Source organism: Myxocyprinus asiaticus, chromosome 28 (genome assembly GCF_019703515.2).
Source record: "Myxocyprinus asiaticus isolate MX2 ecotype Aquarium Trade chromosome 28, UBuf_Myxa_2, whole genome shotgun sequence".
Classification (NCBI taxonomy): domain Eukaryota; kingdom Metazoa; phylum Chordata; class Actinopteri; order Cypriniformes; family Catostomidae; genus Myxocyprinus; species Myxocyprinus asiaticus.
Window position 1 is genome coordinate 32,342,635 of NC_059371.1, and position 18,299 is coordinate 32,360,933.

An 18,299-nucleotide genomic window follows, 5' to 3' on the forward strand; every position below is an offset into this window, starting at 1 on the left:
ATATATATATATATATATATATATATATATATATTCTAGAGTAAATCTTATGGACTGATGAAAAAATGTATACCAGATGGGTTCAAATGTCTCCAAATATCTGTAAGACCAAGATTTTTACACATCCTGTGAAGTGTCACTGTTGCTCTAGGGGGCTAGTTGCTCTAGATTAAAGTCTCCTCCCAGTATTATATCATGAGGGGTGCCAGCGGCTTGCAACATCCCTTCAAGATCTATAAAAAAGCTCTGATCATCGACGTTAGGTGCATAAATAGTAGCCAAAATAAGACTTTGTCCCTGAATTTCAGCTAAAACAATAATGACTCTTCCTAATTTATCTTTACTCTGTTTGAGACATTTGAATTGTAAATGTTTCCTTATCAGTGTAATGACTCCCCTGCTCTTACTCGAGCCAGCACTATAAACAAAATGCCCACCCCATAACTTTCCAAATTTTTCAGCTTCCTGCAGAGAAAGGTGCATTTCTTGAAGAAACACTATATCATATTTCATACACTTAAGAAGATAAATAACATTCCTTCTTTTTATGTGGTGCCCCAACCCATTCACATTCCACGTGGAGAAAGACAATCCACCCATATTAACATCTGACTTTTTGACATATAAGAAAAAAATTGATTGTGTGACAAAGACAAGATTATAAAGATCACATTCCAACATTAGTGCAACAATCAAACCCCAAACATCCCCAGAACAAAAAAAAACAGAAAAAAGAAAAGCGTGCGCATCAACCCCACGCACGACAGCGCAAACTGCCGTCCGTCCCTCCAAACTCAAACAGTCCATGTACGCCTACGAGAGCCCCCGCTACAACCTTGTCATCGGATTGCTCAAGTCCGGTGTTTCAATCCAAATTTTGTGAGATTTTTACACAGCAAAAGATAATCTATAAAACAAACTCCAGCAAATAGGCAGAATAAACACAAAGAACGTGTAGCTTCATCGTCCTGAAAGTGTGTTATTCTACTAAATAAACTCAAGCCGCTAGGCGGAACCAGCACAAAAAGAGCGCGCAGATTCTTCAAACAGTCAAATTAATGTTCAGTGAGCCGGTCCACTCGGCTGCAACATGAGTGCAAGCAAATTACTTACTCCAATGACTTTGCAAGAAATACTCCACAAAATAAACTCCAGCCGATTGGCGGCACCAGCACAAAATACAAAAAAAATGTGCAGGTTGCTCAGACTGTCAAATTAATGTTCAGTGAGCCGGTCCACTCAGCTGCAACATAAGTGCAAGCAAATGACTTACTTCAATGACTTAGCCAGAAGTACTCCACAAAATAAACTCCAGCCAATAGGTTGAACCAGCACAAAAAGAGTGCTTGGAATCTTCAAACAGTCAAGTGAATGTTCAGTGAGCCAGTCCACTCAGCTGCAGCCTGAGTAACACAAGATGACTCACTCACTACATTGACTTTATAAAGGACATCGCTTGCTGTGGGCATGTGAATGTTTTACGGCCATCCTTAGCATCTATTCTCAATTTGGCCGGGAATATCAGTGCAAAAGCGACCTTCCATTGATGTAAAAGTTTCTTGCATTCCTTGAATCTTATCACGTTTCACAAAGTTCGCAAAGTCTGGGAACAAGAAAATGCTGTGGTTCTTCCAAGAAAGCCTTCCTTTACTCCTCGCCTCATGTAACACAAGATCTTTATCAGATGATCTCAGAGATTTGACCAGAATTGATCGGGGCCTGTCTCCTTCCGTGGATCGCCAAGCCGGAACCCTGTGAGCTTGCTCGATTTCCAGCTTATGGCCTGCTATGTCGTGCAGACTCGGACGGAGCTCATCCAGGAATTTCACCATATCCTGATCCTCTTCTGCCTCAGGAATTCCGACAATATGGATGTTATTCCGCTGGCTACGGTTCTCCATGTCTTCCAACTTCTCCCAGACATGCTCCAAATCCACCTTGGTTGCTAGTGGATTAGCAGATAATTCCCTCTCCAATGACTCCAGATAATCGATCCGTTTCTTGACATCACCCACTCCCGTGACCACATCAGATCGATTGACGTATCACAGCAAGATTGCCGCATTTCCTGCATCTCTCAGACCAAATCGACTCCCGGACCCTGAGCACGTAAGTATCTTTTAATGTCTCCAGAGCCCGAGGATTTTGAATTCTTTGACATATTGTCCTCCTAGTACAGTTATGGAACAGAGTGTTTATATCATAAAAAGTATTAAAACTAGCAAAGTGCGCAGAGCTCACCATTCACACGCCCGATCCTCGCATGGCGTCACCTATTTTCAGGTTTTTGACACTTTATAACAATTAAACAATACATACTTGAGCACACTTTGTTCGCATGTCCATATTCGCATTTAGCTGACATGCCATCAGATGGCCTCTTCCTGTCTAAAGCCTAATTTACACAATGGAAGAAGGCAAACTTTTTTTCCTGAATGAACTAAACCACCCTATGCGAACAAAGCCTGTGTTTACACTGTGCATCCTTTTTAAATTAGTTTGTTGAGGGAGACGTCACAGAGGGATGTCAACTCTTAGGCAAATGACACATCAGTGGGTTAGCCAATCTTGAGTGTTCTTTGACTAGCCGAGTTCTCCTATGTCAAGAAATATCACCAAATGAACACCTTAAAAGAACAAAAACGTCAGTGCATTTCTTCATAACTTTAAAGAGAACTAAAAGAAGCCTGTTTGCCCAGTAAGTATGAATTAGACTTAAGTGAGCGGTTCTGCCCAAAATAATCTTGCAATGGGAGAAAGGTGTCTTGAGTTGTTCCTGGCAGGCTACACAGCCTTACAGGCTCCACATGGTTAGGATTAAGGATGGGGGTGGGGTTAGGGCATCTGCTGGCTGCCAGGAACAAACCCAGAAAACTTTGTACAATGGGCAGATAACCTACAACACTGGCCAAAAGTGAGCGAGACTAGCTAAATGCTAATGGAACAAAGGCGAACAAGCTTCAGACCTAGAAAATGAAAAATAGCTTAGTGTTTTTGAGTTACCAAAGGGCATTAATGCTAATGAGGTGTCTACTACACCTATCAATACAAACCTCAGTCTTTTCTCTCTCTCTATTCTGCACCTTTAGTTTGTTTCACAAAGGGCTTTAAGTGCTTCCTCCCAATCATTAACCTCCTGTTAGCTTCTCCATCAGTATCCATCGCCCTTCGTTTAAACTGTTTGTCTTTTTCGAGAGGGGCTTTTTGAGGGTGTGTGAGGCTAATGGTTGTATTGATTGGAAAGTGCTTGTGATTATTTGAAAACGGTGCCCCATTATAGCCACTTGTTTTTCAGATGTGAAGTGACAGTTTGTCAGTAATCAAGTTTTGCTCAGTATACATAGGTGAAATGCATTTTATGTCTACAGGTTACTATGAAAGGAAATACAGTTTATTGATTGCATTGTCTTTTTGCTTTGACTTTTTTATGACGTGAAAATCAAAATCACAGTACATATATCCATGATTATGTGCAGTCCTAAAAGGCTGAGGTTGTTTCTAACACTCTCGCTTTTTCCCCTGTAGGAGTGTGCAGGTGAGCCTCTCTTCATGCTCTATTGCGCGATCAAACAGCAGATGGAAAAAGGCCCTATTGATGCCATCACAGGAGAGGCCCGATACTCCCTCAGCGAAGACAAACTCATCCGACAACAAATCGACTACAAGACATTGGTCAGTGTGATGTTAACATCTATTCATATACAGTATACTCAAAATGCTCAATGTTAGCTCACAAATCTGATAGACTTCAGTTTCTCCATTTTAGATTCTTCATCAAAGACAACATGCAATCTAAATTTACTCTGTTTAGCTGGTCTCCTAGCCTGGCCATGCTGGACTTCAGCTGGTTTAGGTGGTCTCCCAGCCTGGTTGAGCTATTTAACTGGTCTAGCTAGTCTCACAGCCTGGCTCAGCTGGTTTTTTGAGGTCTAGTTGGTCTCCCAGCCTTGGCAAGCTGGTCTTCAGCTGGTCTACGTGGTCTTCCAGCCTGGCTCAGCTGACTTAGGCTGGTCTAGCTGGTCCCCTAGCCTGGCCTAGCTTGTCTTCAGCTGATCTAGGTGATCCCCCAGCCAGGCCATGCTGGTTCAGCTGGTCTAGTTTGTCTCTCAGCCTGGGCAAGCTAGTCTAGGTGGTCTTCCAGCCTGGCTCAGCTGGTTTAAGATGGTCTAGCTAGTTGCCCAGCCTGGCTAAGATGGCATTCAACTGGTCTAGGTGGTCTCTTAGTCAATCTCAGCTGGTTTAATGTGTTCTAGCTAGATTCCCAGCCTGGCCAAGCTGGTCTTCAGCTGCTATAGGTGGTCTCCCAGCCTGGCTCAGGTGGTTTAGCTGGTTTTGGTAGACTTCCAGCTTGGCTCAGCTGGTTTGGCTGGTCAGCCAGGTCGTCTCCCAGCCTGACCAACTGAAAAGTGTCCTAAACTCATATTAAACTTGCAAATAGACCAGGCTGGGAAATCAGCAGGTATGATAAGAGTATTTGCAAGAGTAGATCTGGCGCAATTTTACCCATGATATCATGGATATCAATGAAAGCATAGACTAACATGTTTCCATCCAATCCAGTCCACCCTCCAATACCCAGCAATACGCAATTTTACTTTACTTCAGTGCATTGTGAATGCCGTTTCATGGTGTCTTTAATGCTTTCTTCAAACTTGTCTTTACAGTACTGAATGCTTTGACTGCTCAAACTAATACTGAATTATCTTAATTCTGATTTTTGTATTGTCTCCTGGCAGACTCTACACTGTGTGAACCCAGAGAACGAGAACGGCCTGGAGGTGACGGTAAAATGCCTGAACTGCGACACCGTCACCCAAGTGAAAGAGAAGCTTTTGGATGCAGTGTATAAAGGAAGTCCCTACTCACAGAGACCTAAAGCTGGGGACATGGACCTGGGTGAGAACTCCTGAGAATTAGAGATGTTGAATAAGTTGTGGATGGCTGTTTGGATGAATGGAAACATTAATTAATTTACATTTGAATTTATACATTTGGAAGATGCTTTATTTAAAGCGACTTGCATTTTAGCAGTTTATGTGCACTGGAATTCCACTATATGCCTGGAATTCAAACCCTTCACATTGGCATTGCTATCACCATTCTCTACTAGTTAAGCTACAGGAGTATGAATGAAGGGGAAAAAAATATTGTAATCAAATGCCGCTATGGTTAAAGCAGGTGCTTTTAGCTGGTACTCTCAATGTGTGGATTATCAGCAACTTGATATAAATGGATGCTGAAGTCACCCATTTGTGCACCAGGAAGACAGACACTGAACCATATCATCCACAGCAAGATCCCATTAGCTAGTGCAGTTCCCAACATGATTGTCATCTGACTCAGACTGAGTGATGCTATCAGCTGTGTTGAGATCTCATCTGTGTCTGCTCTGCTCTTTGGCAGTTGTCTTTCAAAGCCTGTTTCGAAATAAGAAACTGTGGCTTCTTCTGCAACAAACAAACATGACCGGGGAGGTTTTTTTTATTTTTATGGATTACTTGTAAGAGGCTCAGAATAGTCATATACACAACCATGATCAGATCTGATCTTGAGTTTCACCTCTGACCAACTTTAGTAAGCACACGTTTGTGTGTTTTCAGCTAGTAAAACTGTGATCCCCTATCTGTCACTCACTCGACGTTGGTGTCGATGTAGTGACACTAGGGGTCACACTTGGGAGCCCGAGACACCTCTGGTCTTTGATAAAAGGCCAATGAAAATTGGCGAGTGGTATTTGCATGCCACTCCCCCGAACATACGGGTATAAAAGGAGCTGGTATGCAACCACTCATTCAGATTTTCTCTTCGGAGCTGAACGGTCATGCTCACTGAGCTGAATACTACTGTTCATTCACCTCTGCTGGATCTGACGGCGCATTTCAGCGGCTTCTCCCTCCTCTGCACTGGTGCACTACAGAGAATGCCCGTGGGCGCTTCGGCAGAAAAACTAGAGAGTATATTTTCTGAAAGAGCATTTTTCCCCTCTAAAAGAGTATATATTTCTCTAAAAGAGCGCACACACGGAACGTCTTTTTAAAGACGCGTCTTTTTAAAGATATTTTTCCGATTGTGTGTTATTCCTGGTTGTGCTCGTTATCTCTCACCTAACAGTCACGATCACTGTCTTTCGTGTCTGGGCACTGCTCACGCGGAGACAGCGTTCGTGGATGGTCATGTTCTCATTGCGAGAATATGTCCATGGCAACGTTGCGGTCGCGGCTTGCCTTTGTAAGAAAGCGAGCCACCCCAGAGTCTCCCGCCTCGGTCCTTTTACCCACGGGTTTGAGGCCAGCGCGGCTAGCACTGGGGGCGATTTGGGGACCCCAATGGGACCGCCTCCGCCGGGTATCCCCCGCGGACCTCCCATTCCCCAGCACGCTCGTCTGCCCCGATCGGGCTTCCGGGTGAGTCCGCCGGCTCGTCTCACGGCGAGTTCGACCTCTTATTCGGAGCCCGCGAAAGTGATGAGCTCTCGAGCGCAGCATCGGAGAGTGGGATCGTCCAGTCGGAAACCTCAGCTGGGCTCCTCCCTTCGGGGTCGATCGCCCAGTCACAGGCTGACGCGGAGATGACGACATGCTTTCCCAGGCAGCCGCGAGCGTCGGTTAGAGTGGATTCACCGCTCTTCCCTGAACCCTCGCGGTTCGGGGACTGGTTCCTGGGCTCGCGGCGCCGCTCAAAGCCATGCCCCACCCCGTTCCTTTCTTCCCGGAAGTGCATGAAGAGCTGACAAGGTCACGGGAGGCACTTTTTACTGCCCGGCCCCGATCTTTTCAGCTTCCCCGCTCTCACTACCTTCGATGGTGGGGTGGCCAAGGGTTATTCGGCAATCCCCCGGTGAATAAAAGCGCCGCCACCTGGTGCGGGTGCCCAAAGCCCCCATCCAAGGCCTGTAGGTTTACGTCGTCTCTGACGGCCAAGGCCTACGGTGCCGCTGGATGAGCCGCCTCCGCCCTGCACGCCATGGCTCTCCTGCAAGTCCGCCAAGGCGCTAAAGGAGGACGAGGAGAAGGTCGTCCTGGTAAGCACCCTACTGGCCCGCCCAGACGTGGTGCTCGGACCTCACGCTCCTTGCGACAGCTCCCCCCGGGCAAATTCCCCTGAGAAAGGACCTTCTTTCTCAGGGAAGGGGCACCATCCGGCACCCACGCCCAGACCTCTGGAATCTCCATGTCTGGCCCCTGGACGGGACGCGGAAGACCTAAGCTGTCTCCCACCTGCGATGGTAGACACGTTCACTCAGGCTAGAGCTCCCTCTATGAGGCACCTGTATGCCTTTAAGTGGCGTCTGTTCGCTAAGTGGTGTTCTTCCCGTCGGGAAGACCCCCAGAGATGCGCAGTCAGATCAGTGCTTTCCTTCCTGCAAGAGAGGTTGGAAGGGAGGCTGGCCCCTTCCACCTTGAAGGTGTACATTGCTGCCATAGCAGCACACCACGACACAGTCGACGGTAAGTCCTTAGGGAAGCATGATCTGATCATCAGGTTCCTAAGAGGCGCCAGGAAGCTGAATCCCTCCAGGCCGCGCCTCGTTCCCTCATCAGACCTCTGTAGTTCTTCAGGGTCTACAGAGAGCCCCTTTTGAGCTTTGCAGTCAGCTGAGCTTAAGGCACTCTCCTTGAAGACTGCCCTCCGGACTGCGCTCACTTCCATCAAGAGGGTTGGTGACCTGCAAGCGTTCTCTGTCAGCGAAACGTGCCTGGAGTTCGGTCCGGGCTATTCTCACGTGATCCTGAGACCCCGACCGGGCTATGTGCCCAAGGTTCCCACCACTCCTTTTAGGGACCAGGTGGTGAACCTGCACGCGCTGCCCCAGGAGGAGGCAGACCTGGCCCTGTTGTTGCTGTGTCCGGTGTGCGCTTTACGCATCTATTTGGATTGCACGCAGAGCTTTAGAATCTCTGAGCAGCTCTTTGTCTGCTTTGGTGCACAGCGGAAAGGAAGCACTGTCTCCAAGCGGAGGATCGCCCACTGGCTCATTGACGCCATAACTATGGCATATCTCGCCCAAAACATGCCGCCCCCGGTAGGGCTACGAGCCCATTCTACCCGTGGTGTAGCGGCTTCTTGGGCCCTGGCCAGAGGTGCCTCTCTAACAGACATTTGCAGAGCAGCGGGCTGGGCAACACCCAACACCTTTGCAAGGTTCTACAACCTCCGGGTGGAACCGGTTTCATCCCAGGTAGTGGCACGCAACACAAGCGGATAAGCCCGGGATAGCTGGCCGGGTGTATCGCTTGCACATAGCGCCTTCCACCTCCTTTTGAGCTGAAGACGTGCGCTGTTAATTCCCAGTAGTGTTCACAAAAGTTGTTCCCTGGTTGACTTCCTCCGAGCCCTGTGGCAGTCGAGTTTTCGGAGAGACTCGCTGCCGGCCCAGTACACGCGCTAACTAAGAGCCCGGTTCTGGGATAGGTGCTCCGCATGTGGTGGTTCCCTGTAAGGCTAACCCCATGCAATCTATATCTTCCGCTAATTCATTTCCCTGCTGGCAAACTCCGTCTTCCTTGGGCAGAGCCCCTCTGCCCCAGTCTCCATGTTGTAGTAACTCCTCCCCCATTGGGCAGGATCTACCTTGAAGGCTCTCCACATGGTTGGAAAGACCATGTGATGTATTCTTCCACTTAAATATCCCCCCCTCTCTTGGGGCGAGGTGTGGTCTCCGCGGTGTCCTCCCCTTGGGAGGGACACCCCCCGACTAGACCTGGCGGCCCAGTTGGATAATCCCCCTTCTTTTTTAGGGAGTGGAAAAAGAGAAGGGGAAAGAGGCCACGACTGGATTAAGCCTGTCTCTATCTCTGGGTAGTCGACTTGTCCCCAAAAAGGGCCGTTCGACACTCATAACTGTGTTGGGGGAGGTTACGTGTCGACCTGGTGTGCTGGCTATGAGGCACACAGCAATTCTGCCCATCACACACCGCCAGTTCACGTAACACAGTTCAGCCTTGTGGCATTTTGTATAGGGACCCCTAGTGTCACTACATCGACACCAACGTCGAGTGAGTGACAGATAGGGAATGTTATGGTTACTGGTGTAACCTCCGTTCCCTGATGGAGGGAACGAGACATTGGTCCCTCCTGCCACAACGCTGAACTACCCGCTGAAATGGCCGGACCTTATATCGGCTCCTCAGCGTAAAACCTGAATGAGTGGTTGCATACCAGCTCCTTTTATACCCGTATGTTCGGGGGAGTGGCATGCAAATACCACTCGCCAATTTTCATTGGCCTTTTATCAAAGACCAGAGGTGTCTCGGGTTCCAAAGAGTGACCCCTAGTGTCACTACATCGACACCAACATCTCGTTCCCTCCATCAGGGAACGGAGGTTACACCAGTAACCATGACGTTTTATGGTATTTGGTCTGCACAGAGAGATTTTGGACCAGGTCAGCATAAGGTTATGTGCTGTAAATGAAATAGACCTTTATGAAGGGGAAATCCTCCCTCAAGTGGTTAGTTGTCCTTGCTGTGGACATGATGTGTTTGTTTGTGTTTATGTTTGTGTGTATAAACACTGTGCTCATCTTATTTTCTCTGTTGCAGAGTGGCGGCAGGGACGGCTGGCTCGGATCATTCTACAGGATGAGGACGTCACGACTAAGATTGACAATGACTGGAAACGCCTGAACACACTGGCACACTATCAGGTACAGTCACTGTATACACCTGCGCTGCAAATAAGGGGCCATTCACACTGCGCACATTTTTTGTTTCCGTCTGCACTGTTTTTCAGTTGTTTTTCTATGCTAGACAGATGTTTTTGACTATTGCGCCACTTCTTGTGTTTTTTAGATGGCAATGTCAAGTTAAAAAAGAACTTCAACTTTCTAAAACATGTCAAGACACTAGCATTCTGTGGTATTCTTGCGCTGCATCTAGTTTTTCTTTGCGCAAGAACATTTTTTGTTCAGAATGGCTCCTAATAAGGTTGATAAAGATTATTCGGTCAAAAATTTCAGGAATTATGTGGTATTCTCTAAATAACTTTTATTATTCAGCAATAAAAGTGAACTGTATAATATTACCCTACTTAAGAGTTGTTTTATTCTTATTTAGTCAACATAAGCAATCTTGTGATTTTGCATGACTAACACGTTAATATGACGTATTCTGTCTCTGACTGCGTGCTTTGAGTGTAGTGCAGTATGTGTCTGTGATTGTGTACTTTACAGAATATAGTACAGTAATGTTGTGATACTCACTGTCCTCAGGTAACAGATGGGTCAGTCATTGCCCTGGTGCCAAAGCAAAACTCTGCGTACAACATCTCAAACTCCTCCACCTTCACCAAGTCCCTCAGCAGATACGGTGAGTCTCAACTCTTCCTGTTTAGATTTTCTCCTCAGAACCCTCCGTATCTTCTTTCTCCTTCAACAGAATTTGACATCATTTTCATTTTTGGGTGAACTACCGCTTTAAACCGAAGGATTTTGTTTATATATTGCACCCAGAGATCAATGGCCTCTATTTTCCCCTTAACATGTGACTCAATCATTTCTCAAAAAGCCAGTGGACTTGATGTCTTTTAGCTATTCTTTGTGATGATTTTGTTTTGTTTTCAAAGCACATGTGGTGTTTGTGTGAATAAGAGGTGATGATAGCAACATCTGTCAGAATTGAAGATGTTTTGTTCCTCAACAAAACAGAAAGAGTATCAGAGAGAAAAGGCTGTTTAATACCTCCTCTGGAGTGAGTATCTGTGATTGCTGCAGTATTACATGCACTCAAGCCATGGCTCTCTCATGGCAGATGTCCATTATGTTTCCCTTTGAGAGAGGCTTCATGTCTCTGATTATTCTGTGAGTGCTCAAACAGTGGACAGACATCCGTATTGTTGTTCAAGTCATGTTCCAATCGTTGCCATGGAAATGGTTACAGCAGTCATAGTGGTGTCAGAGTGACAGCGATTCCGACTGTGGTCATTGCAGGAGCCGGCTCATACAATTTTTTCCTTCATGGGTTTTGTTCACGCTACATATTTAAAGGGATAGTTCACACAAATATGAAAATTTTCTCATCGTTTACTGACCCTCATGCCATCCCAGATGTGTATGACTTTATGTCTTCTGCGGAACACAAATGAAGATTTTTAGAAAAATATTTCAGCTCTGTAGGTCCATGCAGTGCAAGTGAATGGTCGCCAGAACTCTGAAGATTCAAATATCACATAAAGGCATCATAAAATGTATCAATCACAAGACTCCAGTGGTTTAATCAATGTCTCCTGAAACGATCCAATTGGTTTTGGGTGAGAACAGACCAAAGTGTAATTCTTTTTTCACTATAAATCTAGAAAGCAGTCTCTTTGGCGATCATTATTTCAAGCTTGTGTCAACCGGTTTATTCTTACACTATTTCTGACCTTACATCAATAAAAGAATGCGTTTTTTTTTTTTTTTGCTGCATTTTTTAACTCAAAATTTGAGTTGGATACACCAGTATCTGAATCTGTTTAAATCAAATAATGAAATGAAATGAAAATGCCTTTGAACTCATTGTTCCAAATCCCTTTACACCCTGGTAAAAAAAAAAAAAAAAACCATTCATATCTTCAGTACCCCAAGGAACTTCCTCCCCAAACTCTGGAATGGACATGCAGATAAGAACAATGGACAAATATGAATCTTCCTGGGCCTCTGTAATGAAGTCTGACACTCATACATGCATTAATAATGAATGGTACATTCACAAGGGTCTTTAGAGGAAGAGAGGAAGTCTTAATTCGGACTGCTCAAAGGGTATTTTTATATTTCACATCTGGCTTTATTATACTAAGCTGCACATTATATGCATATATATTTGTGTCACATTATCAAACAAATGGTTCCGAAACAGTCGCACGTTGGGGAAAATGGCAATTGGTGTGGATGATATGAGAGAAGATACAGGCCCCTTATTTTCTCTATTTTTTACACACAGACATGTGAATAACCCTACCTGATTAAGGGGCCGTTCACGTCTAGACAGAGCGTAGTGGAATGGAATAGAAGGCAGAAGTTGATCAAATTTTTACTTGAAACATTTTTGTGCAAAGACAATGCTCATGGCATAAGATGCTGAAAAAACAGGCTTATTAAGGCTAATTCATACTTACAGGGCAAACAGGCTTCTTTTAGTTCTCTTTAAAGTTATGAAGAAATTCAAACCCTGACATGAATGCTTGACATGCATCGAGTTGCTGTGGCAGTAACAAACCTCCTAACAATCAAAAAGGAGCCAAATTAAGCTTACAGTGACTGTTTCTTTCAAGCATGTGGGCCTGTCAGCATGTGACTGATTAACTAGACTCCAGGTGCAATAGAGTTGCCTAGGTAGCTAGCGATAAGCGGTCGACAACTAACTAACTTGCTCAGTAACATTCACTTTAAACTGTTGCTTCACCATGACCGTATTTGAAGTGAAAATTGACTGTTTACGCTTGATGTACTCTATAGCGCCACTTGTGGCAGTGCTGAGAATGCAACATACACTTTCTTTGCATTATGAACTGCATTCTGACAAAATGCACCAACGCTTGAAATCAAGCTTGTGTGTGTTGTGTTCACATACTTGCATAGATTACGTTGTACCCGCCTCGCCCTTGGACACGGCACAGGTATCAAACACAGGGCACATCGATGCGGTTCAGGTGGCAGACAGTACACACAAATGTTAGCAAGGTTTTTCCCTTCTTCAAGAATGAGCAACTCTAAATAATCTATGTGCTTTATTAATGATTTGGGTCGAATTTAATGGAAAATATGCGAGTTGTGCTCAGTGGCAGGGCAGAAATTTGAGCAGCCTCCAGAGGTGTAGCTGGACACCGCAGACAGATGCCAAGTGGCGGCGGTGTGCGTACCTTTATGAAAAACTATTATTTTGAAGTTTTGAACGCACAATGTCATCCGCCAGATTCATCCTGTGTGCGACCCCCTTTAGTCTGTAGGCCTTCATTTTTGTCTCTTACAGTTGTGCTCAAAAGTGTGCATACCCTTGGAGAACTGGTAATATATGTACCATTTTTAAAGAAAACATGAGTGAGCAGGCAAAACACATTTCTTTTATTTCTTATGGGATTCATATTCAACTGTAGGTTATAAAAGAATGACACAATCATAAAACAAAAAATGGCAACAAAAAAAAAATTGAATGACCCCTGTTCAAAAGTCTGCATACCCTTAGTTTTGAATACTGTGTATTGCCCCCTTTAGCATCAATGACAGCATGCAGTCTTTTGTAATAGTTGTCTATAAGGCCCCATATTCTTGCAGGTGGTATAGCTGCCCATTCATCTTGGCAAAATGCCTCCAGGTCATGCAAAGTCTTTGGTCGTCTTACATGAACCACACGTTTGAGATCTCCCCAGAGTGGCTCGATGATATTAAGGTCAGCAGACTGTGATGGCCACTCCAGAACCTTCACCTTTTTCTGCTGTAACCACTGGAGGGTCAACTTGGCCTTGTGCTTAGGGTCATTGTCGTGCTGGAAAGTCCAAGAGCGTCCCATGCGCAGCTTTCGTGGAGAACAATGCAAATTGTCTGCCAGTATTTTCTGATAACATGCTGCATTCATCTTGCTATCAATTTTCACAAGATTCCCTGTGCCTTTAGAGCTCACACACCCCCAAAACATCAATGAGCCACCACCATGCTTCTTTTCACTATAGGCCTTGTTGACCACTCTCTAAATATACCGCTTATGGTTGTGACCATAAAGCTCTATTTTGGTCTCATCACTCCAAATTACAGTGTGCCAGAAGCTGTGAGGCGTGTCAAGGTGTTGTCGGGCATATTGTGACCGGGCTATTTTGTGGCATTGGCGCAGTAAAGGCTTCTTTCTGGCAACTCGACCATGCAGCTCATTTTTGTTCAAGTATCGTCGTATTGTGCTCCTTGAAACAACCACACCATCTTTTTCCAGAGCAGCCTTTATTTCTCCTGAGGTTACCTGTGGGTTTTTCTTTGTATCCCAAACAATTCTTTTGGCAGTTGTCGCTGAAATCTTTCTTGATCTACCTTACCTTGGCTTGGTATCAAGAGATCCCTGAATTTTCCACTTCTTAATAAGTGATTGAACAGTACTGACTGGCATTTTCAAGGCTTTGGATATCTTTTTATATCATTTTCCATCTTTATAAAGTTCCATTACCTTGTTACACAGGTCTTTTGACAGTTCTTTTCTGTTCCCCATGGCTCAGTATCTAGCCTGCTCAGTGCATCCATGTGAGAGCTAACAAACTCATTGACTATTTATACACAGACACTAATTGCAATTTAAAAAGCCACAGGTGTGGGAAATTAACCTTTAATTGCCATTTAAACCTGTGTGTGTCACCTTGTGTGTCTGTAACAAGGCCAAACATTCAAGGGTATGTAAACTTTTGATCAGGGCCATTTGGGTTATTTCTGTCATCATTATGATTTAAAAAGGAGCCAAACAACTATGTGATAATAAATGGCTTCATATGATCACTATCCTTAAATAAAAGACAGTTTTTTTGCATGATCAGTCATATTTTCAAAATCAATGCCAAAATTTCACAATTTCTGCCAGGGTATGCACACTTTTGAGCACAACTGTATCTTGTGGTCTCTCTTTTACTTGAAAACTTTCTTTCCCTGGTTTATTTATTTATTTATTTATTTATATATTCCTTTATTTGCTTTTTTTACTATTATGCTTTTCTTAGCCTTGATATTTTATGCGCTATAATATAAAACTGCTGTGAGGAGCCAAATTAAGCTTACAGTGGCTGTTTCTTTCAAGCACGCCGGCCTGCCAGCCTGTGACTGATTAACTAGACTCCAGACATGGGACTCTATCTCTCACTCCCACTTGCCACTTAAGGATAGAATAAACCTGAGGGAGTTTTTGATGGATTCCGCAGATGCAGTATATTCATTGTAGTTTAGGGCATCCACAGGAAATGATCCTTACCAGGAATGCCTCATCCTCAGACAGATTACTGTGCTTAACCATCCATTAGCCAGAGTTAGGCTCCTCTCTGCTCCTATCTTTGATGTGTAACTCCTGGGTATTTAGCAGTCGACTGCTCATCAGATAGAAGAGACTGCTGGACCTGATTTACGACCACCGATATATCTGTTTTATGCTGTTTAGGTTTATTTTATATTTATGAAGGTATACCTACTGTCGGTTCTATAATTTTTGAGATTTCAAAACCATATTGATTGCACAGACTATGATGAAATTACTACAGTTTTACTACAGTAATGGTGTGTTTTGAAGCACAACATGATGCAAAGGGCCTAAACCCCCTTGACCGTAGTAAAATCATTGCAGTGCTCAGCCTAAAGCTTTTATAAATTGACAGTAACAGCAATACGATGAAGACACCAATGTTTAATATATAGTTAAATGTGAAGTGTGGAATTTCTGAGCCACTAGCGGAACTGCAAAAATAATAACAGGTGTCCAAACACTCCACCCCATTTTGCAATTGGTCGGACAAACAGATTGTCCCGCCCTAAACGCACGCCACTGGTTGAGCCAATGTTTGCCTGTATGGGATGCTCAAACAAAGAAAGCAATATTTTGATAGTGCCACAGAGCATCATAGTTACTTAGAGTTTACACTTTTCAGGGAATCAACCTTAATTGTAATGTCTCTGCATGTTAAGCTTAGTGCATATTAAGATGATTTATTTTACACTGAAAAAATTACACAGACCATTTTTTTTTTCCCTAAACATATAGTCAGAATAAACATTTCTTCCACCTAGTAATATAATTCCCTACACTAACTAAAGTCTGTTTACGGCACTTTAATATAGAATTCAACTGATGTGTGGCAGTGTTAATTTAAAGTTTTTCATTTTAGTCATAATTGTGTCTTTTGCGAAAAATTTCCTTTAAAATTAGTCAATATTTCATCTTGTCATATTATCTTGTTAATTTGACAAATATATTATTGACATTTTTCAATAATGAAACTTGTTACAAACATGTATCTGCACAGTACGTTTTTTTAACAGTATGTTTTAATTAAAACCATTTGATTACTGTCGTGATGCATCTTTTTCGTTTCGTCTTTGTTATCGTTGACAAAATCAAAAACCTTTCCACAGCGATCATTTTCAAAGAGATTAACACTGGTCTCAGGTGTGCGTAAATCTGCTGTTTTACTATGCTTTGAACACGCCTTATCCAATCAGAATTCAGAGTCTGAATTGCCTGTTTTAATAAATGCTATATGTAATACTGTTATAGGGATCAATTGATAATCCACTGACTCTTATATTCTCAGAGAGCATGTTGAGGACGGCCAGCAGTCCAGATAGTCTGCGGTCCAGGACACCAATGATCACTCCTGATCTAGAGAGTGGCACTAAACTCTGGCACCTTGTCAAAAACCACGACCATGCAGACCAGCGCGAGGGCGACCGCGGCAGCAAGATGGTGTCGGAGATCTACCTGACACGACTGTTGGCCACCAAGGTGGGGCTGCGGGAAGTTTTCTCACATTCCATACTGCTAGTTTGCATTTTACTATAAAGGACCCCATAAATCAAAATTCCTGTCTTGATGTAACTCCTGTTAAAACAAGAAGTTGGGGTGACCTATCGAAGGACTTGTCCCGTTTTTTAAAGAATAGTCGTCAATAAATGTTAATATTAGTTGAGTCGTCAGTAAAAGTTAAATGAGATAATCTGAGTAAATTAGCATTTACAGTAGATGACCTCAAAGCGAATAGACATGGACTAAAACATTTTACTATTAACATTTCTTCCCTGTATAATGTATGTATGGTATTCTTACTATGGAAAGTCTCTTGTTTCTAAATAAGCAGTTCAGATCTCTACATATGTTGTTTCTGCCTGACTGTTTGTTGAAAATTTAGCCTTGCAATTTAATCTTCCTGCCATCTCCATCTTACATCCACCTCCCCATTCCCCCTTACCCCTCTCTCTCCCTCCTTTCTGAGCTCTGTAGCTTATGCTTTGCCTGCTAATTGTTAGAAATGAAATCAGAATATGTTTACAAGCCTCTCGGGTGGTCAATTTTGATACATAATAAAAAATGATTGATAAATGTAATACTGAAGCGCAGAAGAACAGCAGGAGACAGGTAATTTGTTGTGGATCGAGAGCTTCATGGTGCGTGGTGACAGAATGCTGAAAGGATGCTGGAAAACCTCACTGACTGTGTCTGTCTTATACACACACACCAGCATCCAAATGAACACAGTCTGTATTTTCCGAGGGACACTGTTTTTTTCCCCCCTGCTCTTACAACATCACGAATAAACCGAACATCTCTAGTTTGGCTTTTCGAAGGTCTTTAGCGATTTTAGGCCTTTTGACTTTTTGCAAGCAGAGATTTTGTGCAAGTAACCATTGCAATCAGTTTAAAACTGACCAGAGTTCAGTGTTTGTATTGAAATGGTTATGATAGCTTCATATTTTTCAAGGGTAAAGAGTGTAATTTCTGCACCACTAGCAGCACCGCTTGGCATTGCAAAAATATGACTGTTTTAAACAGGTTTCCCGAATGCTAATCAAACTACAACTGGATTATTAATAGTTGCCTCTGACATACACTAGTCTGTGGGTCAAATTTCTATAATTTAATATTTTGTTTATGGAAGAAAGGGTCGTCACGTGTTAGACACATGCCAGTCATATTCATTAAGATTCCCTCATAGATTTTCAAGACATTTTTTGTCTTTCACCACAGGGCACGTTACAGAAATTTGTAGACGATTTGTTTGAGACGATATTCAGCACGGCACATCGCGGCAGTGCCCTCCCTCTCGCCATCAAGTACATGTTCGACTTCCTTGACGAACAGGCGGACAAACACTCAATAACAGATTCAGATGTTCGACACACCTGGAAAAGCAACTGGTGAGGAGTAGCACTGCTTTTCTTTAAAGGAGTTATTCCATCAAAAATGAAAATTCTGTCATTATTTACTCACCGTTCCAAACCCGCATTATTTTTTTCTTCTTAATTGAAATAGAAAGGGCATGCACTTATGAACGTGCAATGGAGGAAGATTTTTTTTTTTTTTTTAAATGACTTAAATTTTGGGTTGTTTTTCAACAAAACCTATTGTATGCCTTCAGAAGACTTGGAATATGACTGAGAACATGGACTTTTTTATGATACTTTTGGGTCCTTTTTTAAGCTATCAAATGCACTATCTATGCTATAACAATGCTAATGTCATGAAAATTGACAAGATGGACCGGAATATTCATTAAAACATCTTTTGAGTTCCACATAATGTTGTACAGGTTTGAAATGAAATGTGGGTGAGTAAATTACAGAATTTTCATTTTTGGGTGAATTATCCTTT

General features: G+C 43.4%; 1 protein-coding gene across 1 annotated transcript in view; it reads left to right on the top strand.

The window, feature by feature from the left end:
• Window positions 1-18,299, top strand: part of LOC127419296 (plexin-A1-like) — a 304,625-nt gene that overhangs the window by 280,707 nt on the left and 5,619 nt on the right. The window contains exons 24-29 of the mRNA XM_051660595.1: window positions 3,526-3,672; window positions 4,737-4,896; window positions 9,543-9,646; window positions 10,211-10,307; window positions 16,246-16,436; window positions 17,676-17,845. Of these exons, the coding sequence (XP_051516555.1) occupies window positions 3,526-3,672; window positions 4,737-4,896; window positions 9,543-9,646; window positions 10,211-10,307; window positions 16,246-16,436; window positions 17,676-17,845 (869 nt within the window). The remainder of the gene's footprint in view (window positions 1-3,525; window positions 3,673-4,736; window positions 4,897-9,542; window positions 9,647-10,210; window positions 10,308-16,245; window positions 16,437-17,675; window positions 17,846-18,299) is intronic.